Genomic DNA, 25,121 nt, shown 5'->3' with positions numbered 1-25,121 from the left:
GATTTTGTCGATTTAATTTGCTGTCTGATCATTTTTTAGAGATCATGGGGACATGCTATCATTACTTGCACTTGTGAATTATATATGTGGGCTATATATGTAAATTGTATAGTTAGGGCAGGTCAACAGTAGTTTTTAGATTATCATGGGATGCTTACCTATATGCCCCTTGATTAAATTGCAGTAATGTACCTACTTTATATTTGCTCTTATAGTATAATATGTATAAGGGAAAAGACTCAGAAAACCTCATGTTGTGCCACGAACAACAAAAGAGTATGAATCTGCTATTGAATTATCAGTAGCCTGATAGACTTAATAGGATTCTTAGGCAAAAGTTGTAGGAGGTTGCTAGTATTTTCTGTTTCCATTATAAACTATAATACTTATAGTAAGTATTATACTTACTGTAAGTATAATACTTATAGTGAGTAAACTATAATACTTAGAATTAAGGGAAGGAGAGCCAGGTGTGGTGGTGCACACCAGTGATCCCAGCCTGGGCTTCATAGGTAGCCAATGCAAATCTGGCCTGAACTACGTGAAGGCTCCATCTAAAACATACAAAAAACAAGCACAAGAAACTAAAGGAAAGGTGTCCTATCACTTGAAAAAGATAGAAAGCCTCTGTGTGTGTTTGTGTGTGTGTGTGTGTGTGTGTGTGATTTCTTTAACTGCTTCTACCCATGTTTATTATTGTGTTGTCTTAGTCACTGGGACAAAATATTCAACACTCACAATTTAAAGGAGGAAAGGTTTATTTTGGCTCATGATTTCATTCACCTGGATCTGAGGCAAAAACAGCATGGTAGAGGGGCATGGCAAAGGAAAACATGCTCAACCCATGGCAGCTAGGAAGCAGAGAAGGAAGGGACCAAGGAAGGAGATGCATCCTTGCAGGTCGCTCCTCCAGGGACCCGCCTCTTATGTCCAGCCCTACCTCCTTAGCTGGGAACTGGTCAGTGGATTCATCCAATGATGTGTTAGTGCCTTCATGATCCAATTACCTTCCAAAAGCCTCACTTCAGAATTCGTAAGAATTTTGGAGAGCATTTTAGATCCAAGCCATAACGTGTGTTTCAACGTTCCTGGCAACTTTGGTGATGTTGGTTAGAAAGTGTTGTTCATAGGATGATCATCATTGTAAGCCTCACACAAATTTCTTATGTGGGAGGGTAGGAAGAGGAAACTACTGGTTCATTGCCCAGAGATAGCCTGGGGTCCCTGCCAAAATAGAAGCTTATGCATTGGAGGGACAGAGAGATGAGATGAAAAAGGATATATTATGTGTCAAAACTATGATGAAAAAAACCCTCTAGGTACATGCCAGTAGTGCTCATTGCCGGCCTACAAAGATCTCCTCACTTCTCTTCCCATCTGAGCCAGAACTGTTGAGTCTGCCACATAGCTGTCATTTCACGAGGCTCAGAGTGTGAGTCAGTTGTCAGGAATGGTAATCACTAAAAGGCACAAAATGCTACTCTGAGTTCCCAGGGGCTGTAGGAGCAGACTTACCTCATACATGGCTTTGCCAGTGGATATTCTAGCGCTCATAATCCTCCACTAAAAATGAAGGCCTGCATTAAAAGGAAAGATTCTGTGACTGGACATTGTAACCTCAGGTCAATAGAGGGGTTTAGGGCGGCTCTTGGTAACAGGGGGAGCACAGGGGGTCTGTGGAGAACAGTAGTGGAGGAACAGTCAGGGAATCAGGAGGTTTGAGTGCCCGGCGGTTTACCTCTGTAAAGTGTGTCTGCATTGCCCTTCCTCTTTTGGAGACAGAACAGAAGTCATCTTCTTTGTGAAAAATCATCAAAGTGCATATTGCAAAATGCTTCAGTAAAGCTAAGAATTTTGATGTATAGGAGTCCTGGGATGTACGAGTTGTAGCAGATTTTTACAGAGCTGTATTAATGTGAATAAATGTATTCATATAAATAAAGTAACATAACCTATTATAGAATATGTATTGTTATACAGTATATCATATATAGGTCTTTTTAAAAACATAATTTGCTTGGAAGACATACATAACTCATTAATGTTTGAAAATTTTAAATTTTCTTTATGTATATGTTTGTTTGTTTACTGTGGTAAAGGGGACTGGATCCAGAACCTTTGTGATGAGCTACATCTCCAGCCCTTTTAAATTTTTGAGGCAGGGTCTCATTAAGTCACTAAATTGCCCAGGCTGGGCTCAAACTTGTGATCCTCCTATCTGCCTCCCAGGGTATTGAGATTACAAGTATTTGCCACCACACCCAGCTAAGAAAAACCTCAGATTTTAAAAATAAAATTGGACAATAGAAAGTATGTGTACACTATGTGAGACTGGAGAAAATAAATTACAGGAATGCTCCACTTGATCTTAGCCAAAAGGCCAAGAAGCGATAGGAATACTCTAGTGTAACAAAGTACATCCTAATTTTATCAGATCACAAAATAAAATAAACCTTTTACCTTTATAAAAGAAATGAGTGGATAAAAGTTGCTCCACCATACATTAGACATCTTAGAGTATGCTTGTATTTGCTCTGTAAAGACATGAAATTCTATGTACATGCTGTGTTATAAAATTCCAGGAAGGCAGGGAAGATCTGTTAGGGCAAAGATCTGGTACCATTTTAAAAATAACCTCATTTGGAAAACATTTTTAAGCTCTCAAATGGTCTTTTATTGTTTTGTTTAAAAGATGGAAAGCCATTGTAAGTCCCCTCAATTGGGGTTAAAAATAGCTCATCATAGTGTTGGAGACTAAGTATAGTGACTTCCTTCTCTGGTGTTAGTTGCCCAGAAGCTTTGGCAGCAGCATAGCCAAGAGCCCTTGCTTGCTCTGCCTGGAGAAAGTGGGCTTTCCTTCTGCTGTTCCTAGACAGCCAACCCAGAAAATACTGGGTTCCCCCTAAGATGGGCTGCTGTGGGAACCAACAGCTCTAAAACCCAAAAGGAAAGGAAGAATTAGAGTCCCATAACAATGGCCAATTTGAGGAAATAGAGAGGGAATGAAAAAAGCATTCAGAGGAAGCCAAAAACTTCACAGCAACAACAAATAAAAAAAAAAATCCATACTTTGCTTTCCTTTCCAGATAAAGCTAGAGTTTGTTAGAAGAAATATGTGAACCGAGAAGTATATGATGTTAAGAAAGCAGGTGAGCGTTCTGTTCTCCATGAAAGGCACAAAGGACTTCGTGTTCTGCAATGTTGTGTGTTAGCACGTGAATTTTTTTTTTTGGTACCAGGGATCAAACTTGGGACCTTGCGCTTTCGAGGCAGGCGGCAGCACCACTGAGCTACATCCCCAGCCCCCAGCACATGATTTTAAGAAGGAGATAGAGAATATTTGTTTTAGAATTTGGATAAGAAGTCATAAATGTGTTCTGTCATGTATAGAAAATAAGGTATTCAAGCAGATGTTGTTTGAAGGTGGGGGAAGGTGGGCCAGGCAGCTATATCTACAGCCTTTCTGCATCTTCAGAGAGCTTTGTCCAGCCCTCCCCATTAGAAAGGAAATGACTGAAAGATACTGCCGGACTACAGGGTAATGTTTAGTTTTGCACCCACAGAGCAGATGCGTTTTGTACCACTTAAGATGGACTCGTTGGTGCCCACAGAGCCAAGCTCCTAACATCTGCCAGCACCAGGGTGCACTGAATCACGGGAGAGGAAGCATGCCTGAGTGTTTCTCCTGCTTCCTTCCGCCACTGGCAGATCTGAGACCCCTCTAAGGGCAATGGCTGAGTTCCTGATAATGAAATAATTCACTGAGTAAGAGTGCAGAGCAAGAAGCCGCTGCCCTAAGCAGGCAGGCAGGCAGCTTGAAGCCTTGAGGGGTACCAAAGAGCAGAGCAGGTCAGAGGAGGGCCAGAGGTACAGTTGAAGGGTTTGGTCCTCGCCATGTGAAATCATGCCAGAAGGCACAGGACCCTCGGGGGACAAAGACCGCTGTCCACTCGGGCCGGTGTGATGCTAGCAAGTGTAATGAGAAGAGGCATTTATGAAGCTTTTAGATGGCTCTCAGAATTCTGGGAGGACAGGGCGCAAAGGCAGAATGAGCTCTATGGTGGACTGTTCCATATGGCACCTCTGCTGTCCCCAAGCAGATGCCTCCTCGGTGGCCCCTTTGGTCAGAAAAAGCACCTACTTCTTTATGCTGCTATTTTTATAGGTCAGAATTCAACATAGGACTTGCAGAGCCCAAGTCCATTCTTTCTCATCTATGCTGCAAGGGAGGCTGGGAAAACTAGCAGGATCATCCACCAGTGGAGGAAAGCTGCTTAGAAGCTGCCTGGTTCTCCATCAGGGCTCATCTATCCTAACTATCCAACACTCCGGGCTTGGTCTCACAGTTATCTCTTCTAGGAAGAGTCCCCACCCAAATGCCTAGACCCACAGTGGTGAATCTATGGCACATGTGCTACGTGTTTCTCTTTTAAGAGAAAAGATGTTAAGGTATAAGTTGTTTCTTTCTAAACTAAAACCTGAATATTCACATTTAATTGCAGTGTCGCTGCTTTATGAAAAGCAAGTTGGTTTGGGACTGTAGTTTGGGCGCTCAGTCTCTAAAAGGTCTGCCGTCACTGGACTAGACTCATAGCCAGGGCCGGGTCTGTTCCATGCCAGTAATGGCCTCACCATGCCCCTTTGTAAATCTTGTTACCCTTTCATGTCCTCCATGGATGCTTTCAGATCATTTCTGTTTCTTTTTGTGGCTTGTAAACGCTACAGTTCACTAGCCTCTTCCTTGTTATGTGTTTTACACTTTCCTACCCAGCTTTGTCTTTTTTTGCTCCCTAGCACATGGGTTGGTTTTCCTTCTTCCCTCTTCAAAAATTGAAAACTCTTTAAAAACAAGAGCCATAAACTGGTCATGGTGGCACACACCTATAATCCCAGCTACTCAGGAGGCTGAGGCAGGACAATCACAAATTCAAGGCCAGCCTGAGAAATTTAGTAAGACTTTATCTCAAAAAGTGAAAAGGGCTAGGTATATAGCTCAGTGATAGAGCACTTGTGTAGTGTGGGCAAGGCCTGCCCTGGGTTCAATTTTTAGTACTGGAAAAAAATTAAAATGGGATCCATATTTTTTCTTTTTTAAAAAAATCTCTCATAGTGCCTAGTATTGTGCTAAGTAGAAAGTAGCTGATTAATAAATATTTTCTAATTAACTACAGTTCATCATTATCTGAATTAATGCTTCTTTCAAAGGGATTTTGATGGTATTTATTTTTAAAATAGTGAATAAGAAATAAAGGGGAAACCTAGACATACTTAGACTATGGGCTAATAAATCTTTATGGACTCTGAAATTTGAATTACAAGTTATTTTAATGTGACACAAAATACTATTTTGATTTTTTTTTAGTCATTTAAAAGTATAAAAATCATTCTTGGCTTATGGACTGCTCACAAACAAGAAATGTTTTTGAACACATGTCCCCAGGGTTGGACTGCAGTTCCTGACATTTGCTACAGGTGGTGGGGGCTGGCACTGGAAGTTCAAGGTCAGCTCAGGGTTTTAGATAGCGCCTTCCAGCTTCCATGGGACTTCAGGGCTAAGGTCTCCAGGTGAGGGCAGTTTTTGTTACAAGGCTGAGCAGCAGTGTAGTGACAGATTATGAGGGCCTGAAATAGAGCACTGTTAACAAAGATGCAAAACAAAGCCCTGCTTTGAGATGTATGTTTTGGAATCAGCCCCATACAACTTGGTGATGGATATGCAGGGTAAGGAGTGAAAAAATGATGTTCCAGTTTAAATGTTCCCATTTAGGAAGCAAATGCCTCACTCAGTGGGACCCTAAATCTCTCACAGATCACCAAAGAAACACACCGCATCCTAATGGGGCCACTTACAGGGTCTTCCTTTTCTCCAAAAAAGGAAAGTAGTGTTATTAAACAGTGTCTCACCTGGTCAGAAGATTTCTCCCTTAGCTGTTTTGTTTAGTGTTGAATGTGTCATTCTATAAAAATGACATCCCAGGGGTCTGCAAGAATTACCCAGCCATGGTGACATTTTTTCTGTTCTGTCACACCGTGGTGGTATGTAATCTTTTCCAAAGTATGTAACTGTAGAACATAAACTAGACTTCCGGTATCAGAGGAAATTCAAGTGGTTGAATCTAGGATGCTAATTAGAGTGAACTCCCACCTCCTCTATTTATTCCCAAATCTTTTTTTTTTCAAATCTCAGTGGTTTTATGCCTTCTTGGCAACACTGAAGAGAGAGTAGAGATCTTGTAATTCCAATTGTCAGTAAATGTTACATTACTATAAAACTATACAAATCATCAGTGTAGCCCTACAAAGCCCTTCCCACTTGGGCTTTTCCAGACTATTAATGAAAACAGAGTTACTTATGTTATGAGCATACTACTTGGGGACAAAGAAGACCAAGTTAAATAAGAAACTGTACTATACATCCCTCAAGTCTGCATGAAGATTACTAACACTGTTGAGATTGGAGAACTGGCTAAATGTAATGTATAATATCACATCCTTGATTTTCGTGATGTGGATTTTTATCGTTCTAATTTTTTATTAGTTTTCTTCTATAATATACAGTAACAAGTTCAACTTCTGTAGCATATTTTTCTAAAAGGTTTTGAGGGATTTATTTGATGTACATCAATAGTACCTAGTGTAATAGATAATGTGAAATAGGAAGAAAAGCTCCGAAGGGGAAGTAGGGAGGTGGGGTGGGGGAAAGGAAAGAAAACAAATACGAGAAAAGAAGGAAAAAACAGAAACAAAGCTTTTGTAAATAGAGAGGGGGGAGGGAGGGAAAGGGAATGGGGAAAAACAAAAACCAAGATATATCATGTACAGGTACAAATTCCCAATGATGAATGTGATCATAATGTATACCTAAAATGTACCAATAAACTTAATGAATAAAAAAAATAGTACCTAGGTCTGGGGTTCTAAAGTTATTATCTGAGGTCATCTATTGAAAATTTTCTATCAGTATATAAAAAAAAACAGTGAAGAAATGATTGACTGAAATATGCAACACTGAAAAAGTTGCTTTCATATGAGACAAATGATGGGCAAGTATCAAATGGGGCAGAGATTTCCCCCCCCCCCGGTTATATACACAAATTCTACTGTATGTGGTAGTTTAGGACAGAAGACTTTTATTCATTCATTCATTCATTCATTCATCTTTGGTGCTGGAGATTGAATCCAGTACCTTCCATTTACTGAATGTGTACTGTGCCACTGAGCTATATCCCCCCAGCCCTGTAATACCTTCAGTAGAAAGGTATTAACACTCCCTGAGAAGACTTCTCATCGCTCCTTGTTTACACTGCTCTGCTTTCTGCCTTCCTTCTCTGAGCTCTGCCTTGTCACCCTGCAGTACTGTGACTGAGTACATGTGGGCATGGTGGTTGGAATAATGTGACAGCTGTGACTAGCATTGATGTTTCCTCTGCCAAGCACTATGCTTATGGTCTCTACCTGTAAATGGAGATGTGCACTGTTAGCATTCCTAGTTCACAGATGAGGACTTGGCCAGTGCTGCATGGTTAGTCCTTGGTGGAGCCAAGCTTCAAAGCTAGAGTGCTGACTGCAGTAGGCCTCCAGGAATATACTACTCCATGCACCTGTAGGCCCGACCTGACACTTGTCCCTGGTCCTGGGCCCTTACCCATTTCCCATCCCAAGTCAGCAGGCAGACCTTCAGATCAGAGGTAGCTCTACATGTACCACAGTGAGTGCCTGTGGCAGGCAGGTGGGTTTATGTGCCTGTCTCCATCCACCCCCTTCCTCCCCAAGCAGAAAGGGTTATTGGAGCAGGAGACAGAATCACCCTCCTTTAACTGATACCCTTGGTGAGGCAGAGTTAGGGCTGCTATCATTTCTTTCCTGGCTGTGACAGAGGGCTCTGAACCAAATGTTCAGTCTCTAGACACTTCTTCTCAAGCCTGTTCTTCTAATTCACTCCATCTGTCTTGAAATGCTTACTTTTTATTTTTGTTTCTCTTATAACTTTCTCTTATCCCCATTCTTTAGGCCTTCTTTTTTTTTTAACTTTTAAGCAGTTCAGGGGATTGAATTTGGGGCATTTGTACTGGACTACATCCCCTAAACATTTTTAAATATTTTTATTTTTTATTTAGCTGAGTTGCTAAAATGCCCAGGCTGGGCTTGAACTTAAAGTCTTCCTGCCTGTGCCTCATGTAGGCATATATCACCACACCAGTCCTAAAAGATATTTTTAATGTAAATTAATACTGCCACTACAGAAATCAGTACAGAGGTTCCTCAAACACTAAAAATAGAATTACTATATTACCTAGCTATGCCACTGCTTGGTATATACCCAAAGGAATTAAGTCAGCATATTATTAGGGTACCTGTATACCCATATTTGTTGTGGCACAGTTCACAATAACTAAGATACAGAACCAGCCAAGTTAACAAAGGATGAATGGGTAAAGAAAATGCAGTAGTGTATATACACATGAGTATTTTTCAGTCATAAAGAATAATAAAATTATGTCATTTACAGGAGAAAAGAACTGGAAATCATCATGTTGATGACCACCTGTTTTCCCTAATATATGGAATCTAAAAAAAATAGCATCAAAGTAGAGGGGAGACTGCTAAACACAAGAGAATGTTAAACACAAGGAAGGGAACGGGAGGTGTGGAGGAAGGCCTAGGGGACACTGTGGGGTCCGTATGCATGAAAATGCCTCGTTAAAATTTTTTAAGATTAATTTACACTATACAAGGAGGTAGTGATCTTCTTTCTCTCTCTTAATCAGTCTTGGCTTGATGACCACTTTGTCTTCAAATAAGAGGGCTACCCTTGCTTTTTTCCAGGTTCCTGTCACATGGAATATTGTTTTCCATTCTTTGTCTTTCAGTCTATGAATTTTTGAATTAAATGTGTTTCTTGTATGCAGCATATTGTTAGATCTTGCTTCTTAATCCATTCTGCCAGTATCTTTGTAAAGGGAACAATCTGAGAGGAAGAGATAACAATCATAAATATATATGCACCAAATAACAGTGCACCCAACAATATAAAACAAATATTAACAAGCATGAAGAATCAAATAAGCACTAATACAGTTGGAATGGGGGACCTCAGTACCCACTGTCACAAATAGATCAACTAGACAGAAAATCAAAAATGAAATATTAGAATTGAACCAAACTTTTGAACAAATGGACTTCTGGGCTGCACATGGGATGTTCTCCAAAATTGGCCACATGGTAGCTCACAGGATGTGCTTAAGTAAATGCAAAAGAATTGAAATTAGCCCATGCATATTATCAGACCATACATAGTGCAATGGTACTGGAAATCAATGGCAAAAGAAACCACAAGAACTTCATAAAGACATGGAAATTAAACAACACCCCCCTGAACAACCAATGGGTCACAGATGAAATTAAAAAAGAAGTTAGACAGTTTCTACAATTAAACAATAATGCCAGTACAACATACCAGAACTTAAGAGATACAATGAAAGCAGTCCTACGAAACAAGTTTATAGCAGTGAATACTCATTACAGGAAAACAGTGGACTCAACCTAATGTTGAGCCACAATCTTCTAGAAAAAGAAGAAAGAGTCAAGCCCAAAGCTTGTACAATGGAGGAAATTATAAAGATTAGAGCAGAAATTAATGAAGTGGAGAACAAGAAAACAATACAAAGAGGAGGACCCCTCAGCATGCCCATCAGCCGCCATCATAGCAGTGCAGGCTGAGCAGCCCCTGGCCAGCTGGAGACCAGTGAGATGGTGAGGACCCCTCAGCACACCCACCAGCTGCACCAGTGTAGCCTCCTGGGCACCTTCAACCCCCAGGCCAGTCCCCCCCTCCACCTCTGGCCTCATGGCTGTGTAGCTACCTGCTTCCACACTACAGAGGCACAGCGGGGCTTAAAGGCCATTGTCCTGAGCTGCAGAAGTGAACAACAGAGAGAGGGCCTCTCTCAGGCTCCTTGATGAAAACTGAAGCCCACTGGAAAAGTGAAGAGAATCTCTGCAATATAGCACACCAGACCACTGTGCTTGGTAAGTTACAGGGATCACCACCTCCCATTGGAACCTGGACTATCTTCAGGGGAAGGGCAGCTGGAACCTGCAGTAGAACCTTGCAGAGTTCAACCCTGCAGGAGGACAGGGAGCTCAACTTGGGCCTTGCAGCCAGAAATGTTCCTGAATCTCTTGGGTCTGCTACTGGCTTGCTGAGACTCATTGACTTATATCTGCACACTGCTGCCCACATTGTCTATTGTGACAGCACAAACATGCCCTGAAGGAGGCCCTTCATTTTTACCTTTTATTTGTTATTTTCAAAATTACCACTATTTTTTTGCTCTTATTTTAATTTTTTTTCTTTTTACTCTTTTCAAATTTTTATTTTTCTCTTTCTTTTCCCTTTTCCTTCTCTCTCTCACTCACTCTCTTGCTGTCCCACATTGGTCTTCATCTCCCTTTGTCTTCCTGTTCGGGCCCTAATTCAGATTTCTTCTTTATTTTTCTTTCTCTTGCCTGTGTCCTCTGGCCTCACTGCTAACCTTTGCCTATCCTTCTACTTATCTATCCCTCCCTCCCCAACTCATTCTAACTCCCCATCTCAAAGGGTAAAGTTGCTATATTGAAGAGTTTATTCACTATAATCATATGTGGGTCCTCGACTTTGATTTAATTCACACAGTTAAAGGTGATAGATTAATAACTACCACAAATTGTCATTTTCTAAGAGGTACTAGATGCTATTGTGTTGCTGATTGTATCTCTTGGGCTAAGGTGTTGTGATTGATCTAATCAGTTGTCCTTCCTGGTATAATGAAAATGAGATAGCCTCAGAGCCATTAGAGACTCAAAACCTAAAGATCAGCTATATCTGGAGGACACCTCTGAGAAGCAATCATTCCATAAGAGTTCTAAATACAAACAACAAAGATACTTACAATAAGCAACTTCGAAGTATCCATCCAGGAATTAAACCAAGGACAGTACCAAAAACAAAAATTAGAAGACATTTAAGCAAGGCACAAACTCAAATTTCCACCCCACAAAAGGCAAACTCTGGCGAAAATGAGGTGGAAAAGTCTGATAATCAACCACCTGGACACCTTGAACTGATAGCAGAGGAAGTAACAAAACAGATGAATGAGGCTCTAGAAAAATTTAAAGCAGGAATGATCTCCCAGATAACTACAGAGATGGTGAGCAGAGTGAAAGACATGATTCGAAGCTCTAGAAGAGAAACAGATAAAAAAAAAAAATAGATGAGCTCAGAAACATGCTGGAAGCCATGAATGTCCAGCATAAGAAAGAAATGGAAACCATGATCACCCAACATAAGAAAGAAATGGAATCCATGAGACACATTCAAACAGATATTCAGGAAATTAAAAACTCCATTGAAAATACACAGCAGATTAAGGGAATGTGAAGATAGAATATGAGATATAGAAGACAGGATTGCAGTTAAGGACCATGAAAACAGAGATTTCTTAAAAATAGTAAGGGACCATGAGAAATCAATCGAGCAGCTGCTAGACAATGCAAAGAAGAATAACATAAGACTGATAGGGGTCCAGGAAAAAACAGGAGAAAGTACAATTGACATAAAAAAAACTTCACAAAAGTAATAGTAGAAAACTTCCCAGACAGAGGTGGAAAAATGGACATACAGATAAGTGAGGCATATAGAACTCCAACTAGCCACGATCAAAACAAAAAAATCTACATCTAGACATACACTAGTCAAGATCCCAGAAACCCAGCAGAAGAACAAAATTCTACAGGCAGTTAGAGAAAAGAAACAAATCACCTACAAAGGAAAGCCCATCAGAATCATGGCAGACTTCACAACACAAACCCTCAAGTCAAGGAGATCCTGGAGTGAAGTATTCAAGCCCTAAAAGAAGATAACATCCAACCTTGACTGTTATATCCTGCAAAATTATCTTTCAAAATTGATGGAGAAATTAGATACTTCCACAAAAAAAGAACATCTGAGAAGGTTCATGAACACCAAACCAGCACTCCAAACACTTCTAAACAATATCCTATAAAAAGACAATGACGGTCACAGCTCTATGAGGCCCAACAGAGGGAAGCCACCAGGCAAAGTAAGAAAATAAAGGGAAAGGGGGAAAAAATAAGAAATCAAAGAGCCAACAACAGTGAAACATCATGACAAGGATGAGTCAATATCTGTCAATTATAACCATCAATGTTAATGGCCTCAATTCACCAATCAAAAGAAATAGACTGACAGACTGGATTAATAAGCAAAATCCAGCAATATGCTGTATACAAGAAACCCCTAACTGAAAAAGAAATTCACAGCCTGAAAGTAAAAGGATAGAAAACAGTTCTCCATGCCACAGGAACCCAGAACAAAGCAGGGGTAGGGCCGGAGATTTAGCTCTGGTTTCCACCCCCTGCCTTGCAAGCAGAAGGACCCAAGTTCAATCCCCGGTACCAAAAAAAAAAAAAAAAAAGCAGGGGTAGCAATCTTATTTACAAAGTAGATTTTAAACCAAAACTGATTAAGAGAGACAAAAATGGTCACTACATCCTTGTGAAGGGGATAATCCAAGAGGAAGAGATGACAATCCTAAATATATATGCACCAAATACAAATGCCCCAACTATACAAAACAAATATTAATGGACATGAAAAACCAAATAAACAGTAACACAATTGTAGTGGGGGACCTCAATACCCCACTATCACAAATAGATCATCTAGACAAAAAGTTAACAAGGAAATTCTAGAACTGAATCAAGCCATTGAACAAATGGACTTAATAGATGTTTACACAGTGTTCCACCCCACAAAATCGGAATACACATTCTTTTCGGCTGCACACAGGTCATTCTCCAGAATAGACCACATGGTAGCTCATAGGACATGTCTAAGTAAATGTAAAAGAATAGAAGTTACCCCCTGTATTTTATCAGACCATAGTGCAATAAAATTGGAGATCAATAACATAAGAAACCACAAAACCCTTACAAACACATGGAAACTGAATGACACCCTCTTGGACAACCAATGGGTCGCAGAAGAAATTAAAGAAGAAATTAAACAGTTTCTACAAATAAATGAAAATGCCAGTACAACATACAGGAATCTATGGAACACAATGAAAGCAGTTCTAAGTGGGAAATTTATAGCAGTGAACAACCATATTAGGAAAACAGAGAAAACTCAGATAAATAACCTAATGCAGAACCTCAAGTTCCTAGAAAAAGAAGAGTATAACAAATCCAAAGCTCGTACAAGAGAGGAAATTATAAAGATCAGAACAGAAATCAATTCAATGGAGACTAAGAGAACAATACAAAAAAATCAATGAATCAAAGAGTTGGTTTTTTAAAAGAATAAATAAAATCGATAAACCTTTAGCCAATCTTATCCAAAAAAAGGAAAGAAAAGGTGCAAATACATGCAACTAAGAATGAAAAAGGTGGAGTCACAACAGATCCAATGCAAATCCAGAGGATCATCAATGCCTACTTCGAGAACCTGTACTCCAATAAAATGGAAAACACAGAATAAATGAGCAGATTCCTAGATACATACAAAGTGCCAAAGTTAAATGAAGAAGATATAGAAATTCTAAACACCCCAATTACAATGAGTGAAATTGAAAATGTAATAAAAAATATACCAACAAAGAAAAGCCCAGGTCCTGATGGCTTCACTGCTGAATTCTACAAGACATTTAAAGAAGAACTAACGCCATTACTCTTTGAACTCATCAAGGAAATTGAAAGGGAAGCCATACTTCCAAATTTATTCCTGGAGGCAAGTGTTACTTTGATTCCCAAACCAGGGAAAGACCCAACCCAAAAAGAGAACTACAGGCCAATCTCCCTAATGAACATAGATGCAAAAATCCTCAACAAGATACTGGCAAACAGAATACAGAGGGTCATCAAGAAGATCATACATCCTGACCAAGTTTGATTTATCCCAGGGATGCAAGGATGGTTCAACATCCATAAATCAATAAATGTAATACACTGTATTAACAGAGCCAAAGACAAAAACCATATGATCATCTCAACAGATGCAGAAAAGGCATTCAACAAAATCCAACACCCATTCATTATAAAAACCCTACAGAAAGTTGGAATAGAAGGTCTTTATCTCAACCTGATTAAGGCTATCTATGAAAAACCAACAGCCAACATCATACTAAATGGTCAAAAACTGGAAACTTTCACGCTAAAATCAGGAACAAGACAAGGATGCCCACTATCACCACTCCTGTTCAATATAGTTCTAGAAACATTAGCCACAGCAATTAGAAAAGAGAAAGAAATAAAAGGAATAAAGATAGGAAAGGAAGAAGTTAAACTGTCATTATTTGCTGACGATATGATACTTTACATAGAGGACCCAAAAAACTCGGCCAAAAGACTTCTAGACTTAATTGACAGATTCAGTAGAGTAGCTGCATACAAGGTCAACACTCAAAAAACAATAGCCTTCTTGTACACAAATAACAGACTCACTGAGGGAGAAATTAGGGAAACAATTCCTTTTACAACAGCATCCAAAAAAAAAATGAAATATCTGGGAATCAATCTAACATAGGAAGCAAAAGACCTCTACACTGAAAACTACAGCACTCTAAAAAAGGAGATCGAGGAGAATATAAGAAAATGGAAAGACATCCCTTGTTCCTGGGTAGGAAGAACCAATATAGTGAAAATGGCCATACTTCCAAAACTACTATATAGATTCAATGCAATGCCAATTGAAATTCCAACAATATACTTCACAGAACTAGAGAAAACAATCCAAAAATTCATTTGGAACCAGAAGAGACCTAGAATAGCAAAAGCAATTCTAGGCAACAGAGACATGGGTGGAGGTATCACAACCCCCAACTTAAAACTATACAAAGCTACTATGATAAAAACACTATGGTACAGGCAAAGAAATAGACCCCAGGATCAGTGGAATAGATTAGAAGATGCAGAAACAACTCCAGACATACTCAGCCACCTCATCTTTGACAAACGAGCCAAGCACCCTCATTGGAGGAAAGATAGCCTATTTAATAAATGGTGTTGGAAAAACTGGATTTCAACCTCCCCAAGATTAAAACTAGATCCATACCTATCACTATGCATTAAACTAAGATCGAAGTGGGTTAAAGATCTAAATATGAAGACAGAAGCACTATACTTGCTGGAGGATGTTAAGTAGAACTCTTGAAGACATGGGCATAGGGAAAGACTTTATGAACAAAACCTCAATAGCATGGGAACTAGCACAAAGAATCAACAACTGGGATCTCATTAAAAAGCTTCTGCACTGCAAGAGAAACCACCAACAGAGCTAAGAGACAACCTACAATGTGGGAAAAAAATTTTTAGCAGCTGTACCTCAGACAAAGACTGCTGTCTAGAATATATAAAGAACTCAAAAAAATCAGACCCCCCAAATTTAAAGACCCAATTCAAAAATGGGCATCCGAAAGGAACAGACATTTCTCAGACAAAGAAGTAAAGGCAGCAAATAAATATATGAAAAAATGTTCAACATCACTGGTCATTCGAGAGATGCAGATGAAAACAACACTGAGATTCCACCTCACTCCAGAAAGAATGGCTGCTATCAAGAAATCAACCAATAACAAATGCTGGCAGAGGTGTGGGGAAAAAGGATCCCTTCTCCCTTGTTGGTGGGAGTGCAGACTGGTGCAACCACTGTGGAAGTCAGTGTGGAGATACCGCAAAGAACTAGGGCTAGACTTAGCTATTCCTCTGCTGGGTATCTTCCCCAAAAGAATTAAAAGAATCATACCACAGCGATATATGTGCACCCATGTTCATAGCGGCACAGTTTGTAATAGCTAAAACTTGGAAGCAGCCCAAGTGCCCATCAACTGGAAACTGGATAAAGAAGACGTGGTTTTTTAATAAAGTGGAGTGGTACTCAGCCATAAAGAATGAGAAATTAGAGACATTTATAGCTAAGTGGATGCATGTTGAGGCCATACTCTTAAGTGAAATAAATAGGACACACATGTGTAAATACCGAATAGTTTCTCTAGTGTGAGAAACTGAGAGTGTAAATAAGGGTTAAAATGATTAAAATGAATAATTGATAATTTGAAATAGGAAGAAAAGGTCCAAAGGGGTCAGGGAAGTGGGAGAAGAAGGGAAAGGAAAAATTATGAGAAAAGGAAAAAATGGAAACAAAGTCTGTGTAAATAGGGAAGAGTGGAGGGGGTGAAGGGCGCACAGGAAACAGGGAAAAAATAACCAAGATGCATCATGTACAGGTGCAAGCACCCAGTGATAAATGTAAACGAACTGTATACCTCAAATGTACCAATAAAAGAATTTAAGCAAAAACAAAAAAAAAAAGAACACAAAGAATCAGTGAGTGAGGCAGGCGCTGGGGCAGCCCGCCTGGCCCTGTGCGCGGCTGCAGCTCTGCCTGGCCAGCGTGATGCGCCCGCGGCGTGGCCTCCCTGCGGGTCGGGCCTGCGCAGGAGGCAGGGCCCTGGGGTACCTTCACCCTAAGAGGGCCCCGTGCTCAGGTCTAGTGCCAGGGCGGCCGCCCCAGGCCCAGCTCCCATCATCCGACCAACTGCTCAGGTCCATTCAGGCCTTGCGGTTCCGGTTCCCCGTCCTCGGCGCCGGCGCTGCGACCCAAGTGTCCTGCTCCGGGAGGACCTCGCTGAGCGAGGCCCTCGCAGACCGCATCTGCGCGTGCGGTAAAGGCTCTTCGGAGAGGCAGGGTTAGGGTAACCGTACCGTCCGGAACTCCTGCGGGTCCAGGCTGCGAGAGGAAGGTGCTGGGGCCAACGATTTATCTGGAATCTTCATCCTGGCCTTGGCCCTGTTGGCCACAAATCTCCTTCATGAGCTAGACTCAGCTGCTGCTTTCTCACACACCACTGAGAAAACCCGAAATGGGAATCTGGCGCGAGTGTTGACACATCTGTGTGGGCAACATCATTGTGTACAGCAGCTTTTCTGCCGCTGTGGAGAGAACAGTTTCTTGTCAATTGAAGGGTGCAGAAGATTGCCTTAGAATATAGGCGTAGAAAAGACTAAAAGAATCCGAACCCACCACGACCATGAGCACCATCCTGAGCACGATCCTCAAGCTCACCGTGATCGTGCTGCTTCTGGTAAAAATAATCGGCAAGCTCTTTGCCCAGACCTTGACTCTGGTGGTTCAGGTAAAGACGGTAGCAACAGCCAGGGGAAAGGATCTCACTGCCTGCCACGTGCCAGTGGTACAAAGAACGGCAAGGAGGTCGTCAGTGCTGGTGAGGTGACCTCAACCGTGTATAACAGTGTCTCTGAAGGAGCTCACTTTCTAGAGACAGCAGAGGCTCCAAAACCTGGAAAACTCCCGGAAGATGTAAGCAGTGCCCCAGCCCCCAGCATCACAGGAGCCCGGTGGGACTGCTAGTTGGTAGGAAAACCAACGAGGCTGTGAGGGAGCCTAGAAAAGATGTCATATATTCCAGAAACATAAATGACAGTGCTCAGGAGTGTTCCAGTGCATCAGAGCGGCTTATGTCTCATGCGTGAGCATCTAGGTTCCACTGAATGCAGCTGAGTTCAGCTGTCTCTGCCCAGCCCTCTTCAATCAAATGGATGCCAGATCTTGTCTGATCCATACATCAAGCAGAAAGAAGGCTGGGATCCCACCAAAGGCATATTCTTTACAAATAGCGTGCATTGGTGGCTGCATAGCCATTTCCAACATCAGTTTCCTGCCTTTGCTGGGGGTTATCTTGGTTCCATTTCACGAATCAGGTATTTTTCAAGTTTCTCCTAAGTTTGCTTGTGGCATTGGCCATTGGGACTTTGAGTGGTGATGCTTTATTACACCTTCTTCCACATTCTCATGCAAATCACCACCATAGTCATAGCCATGAAGAGCAATCAATAGAAATGAAAAGAGGCCCACTTTTCAGTCATCTGTCTTCTCAAAACATAGAAGAAAGTTTCTATTTTGATTCCACGTGGAAAGGTCTGACAGCTCTAGGAGGCTTGTATTTCATGTTTCTGGTGAACAAGTACTCACACTGACCAAGCGATTTAAAGATAAGAAGAAAAAGAATTTTTAAAAAGCCTGAAAATGATGATGACGTGGAGATTAAGAGGCACTCCTCCAAGTATGAATCTCAGCTTTCAACAAATGAGGAGAAAATAGATGCAGATGACCGAACTGAAGGGTATGTATAGGCAGATTCACAAAAGCCCTCCCACTTCGATTCTCAGCAGCCAGCAATCTTGGAAGAAGAAGTCATGATAGCTCATGCTCATCCACAAGAAGTCTACCACGAATATGTACCCAGGGGTGCAAGAACAAATGCCATTCACATTTCCATGATACACTGGGCCGGTCAGATGACCTCATTCACCACCATCACGACTGCCATCACTGTCTGCACCACCAGAACCACCCGGTCACACTCAGTGCCTCTCTCGGGAGGAGCGGAAAGGTGCTGGCACTGCCACTTTGGCTTGGACGGTGATAATGGGTGACAGTCCGCACAGCTTCTGTGATGGCCTAGCAATTGGTGCTGCTTTCACTGAAGGCTTATCAAGTGATTTAAGGGCTTCTGTTGCTGTGTTCCACACGAGTTGCCTCATGAATTAGGTGACTTTGCTGTCTTACTAAAAAGCCTGGCATGACTGTTAAGCAGGCTGTGCTCTGTAATGCATTGTCGGCCATGCTGGCATATCTTGGAATGGCAACAGGAATTTTCATTGGGCATTATGATGAAAATGTTTCCATGTGAATGTTTGCACTTACTGCTGGCTTATTCATGTATGTTGCTCTGACTGATATGGTACCTGAGATGTTACATAATGATGCTAGTGACCATGGATGTAGCCACTGGGGATATTTCTTTGTACAGAATCCTAGGATACTTTTGGGTTTGGGATTATGTCACTTATTTCCATATTTGAACATAAAATTGTGTTTTGTATAAATTTCTAATTAGGCTATAAATGCTCAAGTAGCTGTAAAGAATTGCTGTCTATAGTTTAAATGGGAGATTAGTTTGTATGGTTTGATATACAGCAGCTAAAGTTAGTGAATTTTGTGATTTTTGTATTGAATATTGCAATTTGTTATTCTGATAAGCTCAATTATATTGGTAACATGAAAGTACTTTTTAATATTTAAGTTATTCTATTTTGGAAATAGAAGTTATGTGTGTAATTCACCAATATTCCCAGTTTATTGTATAAACAAGATATTTCACCTGGCATATTTTGTATATTTCCAGAAAAATGTCTTTAATATTTTTTGTGCACTAAGTTAATACAGTAATTCTCATACTGGATCTAGGCCTCTGAAACAACTGTTAATTCTCAAGAACATGCACAAAGCCTAAAACATCAATAAAGCTTACTCAGTGTAGGCTAAGGAATAAGGAGGGGGAAAAGAATCTGAAAATCGAGGTGTAGAGTTCTTATAAAAATCACAAAATTGTTTAATACAGGGGAAGAAATTTAGATAAAACTTTTAAAAGTCATAAGTAGTATAGATGTTCCTGTAAAGTCATAGCACTTTTCATATACATATTAATTTAGTTGTACATTTGTTTGTATAAAAGCAAAAACTAAGTATATTTAATGAATTCAAGCAATATATCACTTGGCCAAGAAATTGGAATTTAGAAGTATTTGTGTGGAGGTAAGATAGATGGGTATAGTAAATATTGTATCACCAAGAGACTTTATCACCAAATTGTATATCACCAAAAGTTATATGATTGGGTTTTCTAATTGTCTGGTTTACCAAATACCAGAGTATTAAAATTTTGATCTCTGTGAGGACATTAACACCCATTCTGAGTATATTTGACTTCTTGGATTCAGAAAGTACTATGTATCTTATGGTGCTTTAGTGTCATCATTGTGAGCAATTTTCCCTTTTATATAAGGTACTGTAGACATACTAGGGCTTCTGTGGCATTATCTAGATGTTTCTTTCTTTCAGAATAAATGCTTCATGTCAGAAAAAAAAAGAATGAATCAAAGTGTTGGTTCTTTGTAAGATTAAATAAAATTGACAAACCCTTAGCCATACTTATCCAAAAAAAAAAAAAAAAAAAAAGGGAAAGACTCAAATCCTTGCAATTAGGAAAGAAAAGGGTGAAATCACAACAGATCCTGAAGAAATCCAGAGATCATCAATACCTACTTCAAGGACCTTTATTCTAATAAGATGGAAAATACAGAAGTGGACAAATTTTTATATACAAATGAATTACCAAACTGAATCAAGAAGATACATAAATTCTAAATAAACCAATATCAGTCAATGAAATTGAAGATGTAATTAAAAACCTACCAACAACAACAAAAAAAACCCCCAGGCTCTGACGGATTCACTGCTGAATTCTACAATTAGAAAAGACCTAATGCCACTATTTCTCAAACTATTTAATGAAATTAAAAGGGAAGCAGTACTCCCAAATTCATTCCTGGAAGCAAGCATTACCTTGATACCAAAGCCAGAGAAGGAGCCAACCAAAAAAGAGAACTACAGCCCAATCTCCATGTTGAACATAGATGCAAAACTCTCCAATAAGATATTGGCAAACAATGCAGCAAATCTTCAAGAAGGTTATACACCATAACCAAGCAGGACTTATCCCAAGGATGCAGGGATGGTTTAACGTGCATAAATCAGTAAGTGTAATACACTATATTAACAGAGTCAAGGACAAGAACCACATGATCATCTCAATTGATGTACAAAAAATGTTTGACAAGGTCCAACACCCATTCCTGATAAAAACGATACAGAAAATTGGAATAGATGATCTTTATCTCAATCTGATAAAAGCCATCTATGACACACCAACAGCCAACATCATACTAAATGGAGAAAAACTGAAAGCTTTCACTCTAAAATCAGCAACAAGTCAAGGATGTCCACTGTCACCACTCTTAATTCCATATAGCTCTGGAAACATTAGCCAGAGCAATTAGACAAGAGAAAGAAATAAAAGGAATATTGATAGGAAGGGAAGAAGTTAAATTATCATTATTTGCAGTTGACATGATACTCTCCATAGAATACCCCAAAAGTTCCACCAAAAGACTTCTAGATTTAATAACCAAATTTAGTATTGTAGCTGGATACAAAGTCAACACTCAAAAATCAATAGCCTTCCTGTACACAAATAATGAACTCACTGAGAGAGAAACTAGGGATATAATTTCTTTCACAATAGCATTCAAAAAATGAAACACCTAGGAATCAATCTAATAAAGGAAGTAAAAGAATTCTACATTGAAATCTACAGTACTCTGAAAGAGGAGATCAAAGAGGATATCAGAAAATTGAAAGATACCCCTTGTTCTTGGGTAGGAAGAACTAATATAACGAAAATGGCCATACTTTTAAAATTGTTGTACCAGTTTAATGCAATCTCAGTCAAATTTCCAATAGCATATCTCACAGAATTAGAGAAAATAACCCTAAAATTCATTTGGAACTAGAAGAGACCTAGGACAGCAAAGGCAATTCTGGGCAACAAAGACAAGGCAGGGGGTATCACAATCCCTGACTTGAAATTATGCTACAGAGCTATTGTGATTTTTTAAAAATGCATAGTATTGGCAAAAAAACAGACCTGAGAATCAGTGGAACAGATTGGAAGGTGCACAAACAACTCCAGACATACTCAGCCACCTCATCTTTGACAAGGGAGCCAAACACCTTCACTGGAGGAAAGATTGCCTATTTAATAAGTGATGCTGGAAAAGCTGGCTTTCCACATCCTGAAGATTAAAACTAGATCCATATCTTTCACCATGCACTAAACTAAAATCAAAATGGATCAAAGATCTAAATATTAAAACAACAACACTTAATCTGCTGGAAGATAAAAATAGGTGGAACTCTTGAAGACAAAGTGTAGGCAAAGACTTTATGAACAATACCTCAGTTGCACGGGAACTGTCACAAAGAATCAATAACTGGGATCTCATCTTATTAAAAAGCTTTTGCACAGCAAGAGAAACCTCCAACAGAGTGAAAAGACAGCCCCTCAAAATTTCTGCCAGCTGTTCCTCAGACAAAGGATTAATATCTAGAATATTTAAGAACTCATAAAAATCAGACCCCCCCCAATTTAACCCAATCCAAAATGGGCATTGGAAATGAATAAACACTTCTCAAGTAAAGAAGTAGAAACAGCAAATAAATACCTGAAAAAATGTTCAACATTAGTCATTCGAGAGATGCAGATTAAAACAACACTGAGATTCCATCTCACTCCAGAAAGAATGGCTGTTATCAAGAAATCAACCAATAACAAATGCTGGAGGGATTATGGGAAAAAGGAACCTTTCTGCACTGGTTGGAGTGTAGACTGGTACAATCACCGTGAAAATCAGTATGGTGATTTCTCAAAAAACTAAAACTGGAGGTTCCATTTCACCCAGCTATTCTCCTTCTTGGTATCCTCCTGAAAGAATTAAAAGCAGCATACTACAACAATATATGCACACCCATGTTTATAGAGGCACAATTTGTAATATGTAAATCTTGGAAACAGCTCAAATGACCATCATCTGATGAATGGATAAAGAAGATGTGGGGTTTTTTTAATACAATGGAGTACTACTCTGCCATAAAGAAGGATAAGCTTGAGACATTTTTAGCTAGCACCTTGAGACCATACTCTTAGGTGAAATAAATCGGGCACACCTGTTTAAATACTACATTGTTTCTCTGGTGTGAGAAACTGAAAGTGGAAATAAGGACTAAAATGTACAACAGACATTGGAAAATAGGAAGAAAATGTTCAAATGAAAAGAGGGACAGGCAGGGTCGAGGGGGAAAGGACAGAAGGGACAAGGAAAATGGAAGGAAAAAATGGAAACAAAGCTTCTGTATATAAGGAAGGGAGATGGAAAAAAAGAAGCAAGATATATCACGTACCGGTACAAATTCCCTATGATGACTGTTATCATTATGTATATCGAAAATGTACCATTAAATGTTTCACTAAAAATAATAAAAAAGATTAATATATACTAATAAAAATACATTAATAAAAGATACTTTTTACTACTATTCGGTCCAGTGTTCAAGATGCCTAGCATGACATTCCCGATTACTTCCGTCCGAAGTTTGCCAGGACTGGTGCAGATCATGGCTGTGAAACCCAGGGTCACCCACGTCTCTTCTGTAGCGTTCAAGCCAGGCCTGGGCTGTTTGCCAGCAGCTCGGAGGAGGAGGAGAGAGTGTGGCACTTGTTGCCTAGTGTGTTCGAGGGACGGCATCTGCCCCTCGGTTAGTTGCTGGAATGAGTGGGAAGGAGTAAAGAAGAAAGCAGTTTGGGATGGGCAGTGGTTTTGAAGTGTGTGAGGTAAAAAGAGACCTTTAATAAGAAAATGGCCCCACTCAGTCACCCATAGGGAGGATGCAGACCTAGATCCTCTTAGCACGTCTGCCCTCAGCCCCTATCGGTGGGCTGCAGAACGCTGTTGCTGCGCCCTGACTGACAGCGCTGTCCTCTCTGCAGAGGTGACCCTGAAGGTCCACATCAGCGACGCCAGCACCCACCAGCCCATCCCTGATGCGATTATCCAGGTCTTCGCCAACCAGGTCTCCGTTGCCTCGGGGACGTCGGGGACAGGTGGCATCGCCTTCATCAAGTTCCAGTATCAGCTGGGCAGTCAGTTGATTGTCACCACCGCCAAGCATGCTTATGTGCCAAACTCTGCCCCGTGGAAGCCCATCCGACTACCTGGTAAGGCGTTCTCTATTTTACTCTACTTTTCAGTATATATGTGTGATGCGTAATGAACACATTCACCGCGGGAGCTGGCGCATGCACACACGCACCCCAATGCTCTCCTTCCTTCTCTTCCCCGCACCTCCTCCGGTCCCCAGTCCCTCCGATCTCCACAGTCTCCCCTTCTTTTGTTTTGTTCTTTATTTACATTTTGGGGTTTCTCATAAAAATCATGACCCATTTCACCTTCCATGTCTTATATTTCACTTGCATTCCTGAAGGCACGTGTCAGGCCGTAAGATCTGTGTGCACATTCTCCAGCCCTGTCGTGTGCAAGGCAGGTGGAGTCAGTGGGTGACGCTGCCTGGGCTCTGCCTGTTCATGGAAACAAGGCGACGGGAAGCTTTCAAGTGTCTGCGCATCTCTCCAGCACTCTGCTTTTGGCCTCATGGGTAGCCGCTGGTAGTGTGGGTTTCGGCAGTGCGTCAGTACGTGCTGTCCTCATCTGCCTTCAGGGCCCTCTTCCTCAGCTGAAATGCTGGAGACACAGCATGCCCAGAAGCGTCGGAAGGCAGCAAGAGACTGTTTTTCCCCTCCCTGCGGGTCATCACTTCAAAGCAGCACGTCCACCCCAGGAGCAAGGAGGGCAGCGGACACAGACTGAGCTTTAGACGGAGTAGGTGATCAGCGGGTGTGTTCCCCCTGCCCGTCTCTTCGTGCTGCATCTTAGGCCCAGATAGTGAGTGAGGGCCAAGGCTAAGCTGAGAGCTGGCGAAGACCCTGCCAGAGTCGTGGCAGGAGCAGCCTCTAGTAAGACTGACTTGGGCTCTAGCCCCTGCTCTGTGACTAAGCCCCTCCACCTTCCATGGAAATCTCTGTAAAATGGAACTAGACTCCCTTGTAGAGTACTTGTGACTAAACCTTAGTTAACATGTTTTAACTAGTTTACAACACCTACTGCACAGTATGTGGTCAATGAGTGTTAGCTTGGAAGATGTTGCCTGGCCAAATACCAACGCTAGTGCCTGGCTCTGACCGCAGCAGCTGAACACATTCCCCCAGGACCCTGCTTCTCCTGAAACCTGTGACCAACCGTACTGGGGCATACTTGTTCTGTCTTATACAGCCACAGTGTCTCCTTAAACTCATGTGATTCTTTTTTTAAATTTCAATTTATTTTATTTATTTATTTATTTTCTTTCTTTCTTTTTTTTTTTTTGGTACCAGGGATCAAACTCGGGACTTCCCGCTTGCAAGGCAGGCGGTGGAACCACTGAGCTAAATCCCCGGCCCTTATTTATTTATTTATTTATTTATTTATTTCAGTGCTGGGGTTTGAACCCTTCTACTGAAATTCATCCCCAGCCTTTTTTATTTTTTTAT

The 25,121-nt window shown here is 40.7% G+C and overlaps 1 protein-coding gene and 1 pseudogene across 3 annotated transcripts in view; both read left to right on the top strand.

Moving 5' to 3' along the window:
- The window catches only part of Fam171a1 (family with sequence similarity 171 member A1), a 140,938-nt gene that overhangs the window by 53,517 nt on the left and 62,300 nt on the right, over positions 1-25,121 (top strand). For all 3 annotated transcript variants that reach the window (XM_021241952.2, XM_004861747.3, XM_021241951.2), the window contains one exon: positions 23,526-23,753. Coding sequence is in view for 2 of the 3 variants with exons in the window: in XM_004861747.3 (XP_004861804.2) it covers positions 23,526-23,753 (228 nt within the window). In the remaining variant the exon portion in view is untranslated. The remainder of the gene's footprint in view (positions 1-23,525; positions 23,754-25,121) is intronic.
- Positions 16,454-20,414, top strand: LOC106010798 (zinc transporter ZIP6 pseudogene; annotated as a pseudogene).

The sequence above is a fragment of the Heterocephalus glaber genome, unplaced genomic scaffold, assembly GCF_053883595.1.
Source record: "Heterocephalus glaber isolate CG9 unplaced genomic scaffold, H.glaber_assembly_v1.0 deba00000738, whole genome shotgun sequence".
In the NCBI taxonomy this organism is placed as follows: Eukaryota; Metazoa; Chordata; class Mammalia; order Rodentia; family Bathyergidae; genus Heterocephalus; species Heterocephalus glaber.
This window is presented reverse-complemented; position numbering and strand designations above follow the sequence as displayed.